At 33.6% G+C, this 6,000-nt stretch overlaps 1 protein-coding gene across 1 annotated transcript in view; it reads left to right on the forward strand.

Annotated features, from left to right (window-relative positions):
• LOC128647250 (sodium/iodide cotransporter-like) overlaps positions 1–5,047 on the forward strand; it is a 122,059-nt gene extending 117,012 nt beyond the window's left edge. The window contains exon 17 of the mRNA XM_053700043.1: positions 4,111–5,047. Within this exon, the coding sequence (XP_053556018.1) occupies positions 4,111–4,185 (75 nt within the window). The 3' untranslated portion in view covers positions 4,186–5,047. The remainder of the gene's footprint in view (positions 1–4,110) is intronic.
• The last annotated feature ends 953 nt before the right edge of the window (positions 5,048–6,000 follow it).

Here is a 6,000-nt window from a genome sequence, read left to right on the forward strand (position 1 = left end):
GTGATGCAGGCTGGGAAATGGCAGAACGAAGCTGACGTGAATTAACTCTTTTATAAGAAACATGAGACTTATCATGAGATTTTGGTTTAGTATTACTTGACAAATGTTTATTTTTTGCTGAAGCTTTTCTAGGAATATTATCTCTCACTTCACTAACAGAGTTAATTGCAGACTGAAATGGAATCATCTGCTGTTTAAAAGGCTCCAGGGAGCTATTAATCAAATCTCTAACAGATTTCTCACAATACTGAGACTTATTATCATCAGACATCCTAATAAATAATAATTTACTAATTAATTAAAGTTATAAACAAATTAGATATTATTGATTTTTTTATATATAAAACTAAAGTTTAAAACATTAATGTAGTAAGAAATATAAACTACTGTACCTACAACCTTAAATAAGATGATTAAATGTAAATATGTAATATAAGTAGTAACAGTAGAAGAACAAATGCTACAAATGTTGCTAAAGTGGCTGTATGACTGATCCGGACGAAGTCTGAGGTAAACTACAGAGCGGTGAGGCAAAAAAACTTTGATTGACAGGTCTGTGGGGGCGGGAGAAAAACGTCACAAGATGGAGGAATGACAGAGGCTTAAGAAGAGAAAACAAGATGGTGGACGCAAATAGACATCGTTGCGTAGCAGGGAAAGGAAACTTGAATATGTACCAATTAAAAGAATAGTAAGTAATGCAAGGGTTATGCACAGAAAAACAACGGAATGTAAGGAAAAGGGTGAAATGAGCGAAAACGGAAAAAATAGAGAAAATAGATATGTTAGAAAAAACGGAAGCAGAGAAAAACTGAAGCAGAGTAGATATAAAATTGAAAAGAAAATATTATGAAATAATGGTGAATAGAATAATATAAAAATGAATGAATAACAAAACGAATGAAAAAAAAGTCAATAAAATAAAAATTATGAAACTATAAAATTATAGAGTAACATAAAGGGTAAATAAATAGAAAAGGAAAATGGGAAAACGTATAAACAAAAACCTAAAGGCGATAGTAATAAAAGAAAAATACTAAAATAAATATATTTTATTATAGTGCAGCAATACAATATACTTATCTCTGTGAGCAGCAAAGAGAAAAGAGGAAGATTTGACAGTTACTGGTCATTTTATGAATTGCTGGTCTCTTATCATTGGTTATTTTTGTCCATTACATTTCAAACCTTGTTTTCATTGGTTTAAATGTTTTATTCATTCTTGTCTTTATTGTTTTGTAATGTCCGTTAAAATGCTGTCTGCAGTAAAGTGAAAAGATATATAGCAAAATAGGAGTCTCTGTCCTTGTAATAAAATTCACAATATATACGTATATGCTTTTAGTGACTGGCTGATAGCTGCCTGTCACATGATGCTGGGTAAGGAACTAACTGAAATTTGTCAGAAAAAAAATCTACTGCTCATTTGAAATTCAGACTGTGATGTGGCATTATCTGTGTATTATGCATTTGTTGATTATGCAGTTCTACTGTAGTTGAAGGGACAGTCTACTATAGAATTTGTATTGTTTAAAAAGATAGATAATCCCTTTATTACCCATTCCCCAGATTTGCATAACCATATATAGATTTGCATAACCATATATATATTAATATACTTTTTACCCCTGTGACTACCTATCTAAGCCTCTGCAAACTGCCCCCTTATCTCAGTTCACAATGTTATCTATAGAGCACACATGAACTAGCACTGTCAACTGTGAAACACTGTCAAAATGCACTGAGATAAGCGGCGACCTTCAAGAGCTTAGACATTGGCATATGAGCCTACCTAGGTTTATCTCTCAACAAAGAATACCAAGAGAACAAAGCAATTTTATAATAAAAGTAAACTGGAAAGTGCTGTAAAATTGAATGCCCTATCTGATTTAGGGACGTTTAATTTTGACTTGACTGTTTAATTTCCTGTTTTTCTCATGTATGGAATCTGACAAGGAGTGCAGCCAACAATAATGTTTTTTTATGACAAGCTTCTAATGCAGTGCAAGACTCTGCATACATACTGAAAACCTTGCTTATTGGCACAAATGTTAACCTCATTTTGTCATAGAAGATGCAATAAAAACATACCAATGTTGAATAAGACAACAAACCTTTAATGGACTAAAATTTGGCAATTGAGTCATTTGTTTCTACTTCAAAAGTGAAAAGATGAGAAACTGCTTTTAATACAGGGAGTATAAATATTGATTGACTATCAGAGCACAATAGCAAATAAAATACAGAATACTGCTCTCTGGTGGCTGAAAAGTAGAAGTGTGACCTGTGCTGTAATGTAAACCAGTTCTCTAATCCTTTTTGTACTAAGTGCCCCTAAAGACAAAAAAAGTTGCCTTCAGTACCCCCTGCTGCAACATGTAAAGATTATTAGGTCACACAGAGGCATTTGTGCATACCTCCGAATGTGATAAATTAGTATCAGATATTTTTCTGTTTTCGTTAGTTTACTTAAAAATATTTGAGCAATAAACATTAATAAAAGCAACTTGTAGAGAAAAAAAAACACACAACACACCTGTAGTAGTTATTGTGCCACTTACATTAGAAAAAAAATGTATGCTGAGAGAAGTAAAATTCATGTAACCACATTTACACCTTAACAGGCTCATTTAATTGTGGTATACTTGGCTATAAAACCCTTTTTTCTGGTACATTTCACCATAACATATGTTCCTGTAGCCCTCTATCAGGCACATTTCTCTGTGACACTTTTTCACAGTGCTATACACTTTACCTAACACTTTCCCATTGACACACTTTTTAGTCCATCAATGTCCCTAACAGGCCACATTCTAAAGATTTCCCTACGTGAGCACAGGTGAGTTTGTCACCGGGACTAAGCAGCTGTTTAAAATCTGGCCTGTAAAGGGTGCTTGGGGGTAGAAATAAGAAACACTGGTTTCTGTGATATCTTACCTAAGCTGCATCGGGGACAAAATAAAGAAAGGGCAAGCCACTGAACTAGGCTGCAAGAGGAACACTAGAGGCAGTAGGAATCCATCTCATCCTTGTTCCAGTTCCCAAACTTATGTAAAGGCAAAGTGGGAGAAAATACTACACTATACTCATTGCTAAAGAAACTGGCATAAAGTATACCCTGTAGGAAACAGAAAAGCTTGCGTAGAGTGCGCCTGTTTTTTGATCGTATGTACGGGAAGTATATCATATGACCTCTATCGCCAGACCCTTTCAGATTACATGAATGGAACAGAAAGCTTTTGGTGGTATAAATAAGTGACTTTGGGACCATTGCTGATTAAATTAATGGAACAGAGAGGGGCCATAGGTAGCCCACGAGTAAAAAATAAAGTTAGAGAACAGGCAAAAGAGGCAACTATTCAAGTAAAGCAGTCTTCTCCACTCAAAAACATTAAAAAAAAGTGTTTAAGATTCTTTGTTTATTTGAATTGGTGGCATAAACTAATTTGAATAAAAAAAATTCATGATCCATGTGCTGTCACAATGAAGTTAACAATTTGACTTCTTTATTGACTGTAAACCTGGACCTACTAGGGGGAGATATAGATTCAAGTCCTGATCAGACTGGCTTCCAAACAGAGCAAATTCATATTGAAGTCAATGGCTCTTAAATTAATTTATCATTATAAAAAAAACAGTAGTATTATGCTGTTTCATTAAAGTTTCTATTTTGTTTTGTTGTCTTTGGAAGAAACACTGAACATATTAAGCTTCAGTGGAGTTGGCTTAATATGAGTGCATTACCTTAAAGGGACACTGAACCCAATTTTTTTTCTTTTATGATTTAGATAGAGCATGCAATTTTAAGCAACTTTCTAATTTACTCATATTATCAAATTTTCTTCATTTGTATGTTTATTTGAAAAGCAAGAATGTAAGTTTAGATGCCAGCCCATTTTTGGTGAACAACCTAGGTTGTCCTTGCTGATTGGACAGCACTAATAAACAAGTGCTCTCCATGGTTCTGAACCAAAAATGTGCTGACTCCTTAGCTTAGAAAGTTGCTTAAAATTGCATGCTCTATCTGAATCATTAAATTAAAAATTTGGGTTCAGTGTCCCTTTAAGTTTACTGTTTTGGTTCTAGATCTAACTGTTGTGTCTTTTACAGGAATTTCTCAACAGAAAAGATGAACCCTTTAACGGCTCCCTCCTTCTTAAGTCAGATTGCAAAGACCTAGCATAATGGTTTCCTGCTTGATCCAAAGAAATCCCACACCGTTAAGAGATACACATTTTACTGTTAATGATAATCATCACTGGGACTTCTTCTATCTACATTTGGAAAAAGAATATTAGCTGTAAAAAGCTCTGCACTGTACAACTGGACGGAATATCTACCTCTTGCCAAGAACAACCTGGAATTCAAAATATATGAGCAAAACATTAAAAAAACACAAAGATGTCATCATAACTAGAATCAACTAATTGTCTCCATCTTTTCCATACTAGAAGAAAAGAAGAACCTTTAATATTATAAGCAACAGCAATAGGAAGCTTCACAGATTACAAGAAGGAAACACATTTTAATAAAATAGAAGTATCAACATTAAGAAATGATGCTTTAATATTTTAGCATAAACATGGAGAAGAATTATTTTAGATTCATAGAAGGTCTGTAGCAGAGGCTTATACAGTAAAATATTTATAAACTACTTGAGGTAGAAGTGTAGTGTAGCTCAAACACCATTTGAAATTTAACACAAAATGGGAAAGGATAAACTATGCAGCCCACTTTTGATACCACACTTAGGCAGGCCTTATCATTTTTAGGGTGCCTTTATATTTTGTATAGGATAGAATAAAAACAATCCTTGTGTCATTGGTAGGGTTGCCAGGTGTCCAGTATTTAATCTGGCAGTCCAGTATTTTATCAGGCTGTCCAGTAAAATCTTGACAAAAATACTGGACACTGAAATATCCATTTTTTTTCCAAGTCCATGAGGAGAAAATAGTGAGGGACAGACAAGGGGGTGAAATGACTTCTGTTTACCTATGTTACTGACAGCCAAAAAGGTTTAATTATTTATTTGTATGCTACTGGCAGCCAAGGGGTAAAATGACTGCTCAGTTGTGCAATTGGGGGCTAAGGTAGAGGGGTTTTTTTTTGGGGGGGGGGGGGCATTATGTCACCTCATCTACCTCTATGCCCAGTCACCTACAGATAGTCAAGTATTTTTGTGGAGGAAAGCTGGCAAACCTAACCATTGGAACACTTTATACTGCATCAAGTGATCTAATTCAGTTTTTAGGTGCAATAATGTAATATATATATATACAGTAGATAACTGGTATTGAGAAATGCTGCTCTAATTTTAATGTCACATAAAATTAATTTTATATAAAAGTAACCTTTTGTATATGTATTTGTTTTTTGTTTGTTTGTTTTTCTCAATGGATGTTCCTCTACTGAGGGGGACAAAAACTTGTTTTTTATGCTTGTGGGACAGAGTTGTGCTTATTAGCCAGGGAGCTTCTATCCTACAGACCATTACTATACAAACATTCACTCTCTGTTAGTTTCAAAATCCAAGTAAGCAGCTTTAACTTATCCTATTTTTCAGTTGAAACATATTTTTGTCAGGTTTAAATAGTGCTGTTTTATATGCATGATAGACATTTTACAGTTTTATGTCCCCTTTAAAGGGACATTATACACTCATTTTTTCTTTGCATAAATGTTTTGTAGATGATCTATTTATATAGCCCATAAAGTTTTTTTTTTTTAAATAAATGTATAGTTTTGCTTATTTTTAAATAACATTGCTCTGATTTTCAGACTCCTTTTTTTTTTAAAATCTATTTTATTGTAACCAGCAAACAATACATAAGCATTCAATATAACACATAAGCCGCACAGGGCTTAGTACAGTTTGAAATGTACAGACAAAAAAAAAAAAAAAAAAAAAGCATTTTTGGCATACATTGAAAAAACAGATATAAAATAAAAATATTCATCGCCAATATGTAACAAATTTATTGTCCTGCATGGTTTGCTGGA

This window comes from Bombina bombina, chromosome 2 (assembly GCF_027579735.1).
Source record: "Bombina bombina isolate aBomBom1 chromosome 2, aBomBom1.pri, whole genome shotgun sequence".
NCBI lineage: Eukaryota > Metazoa > Chordata > Amphibia > Anura > Bombinatoridae > Bombina > Bombina bombina.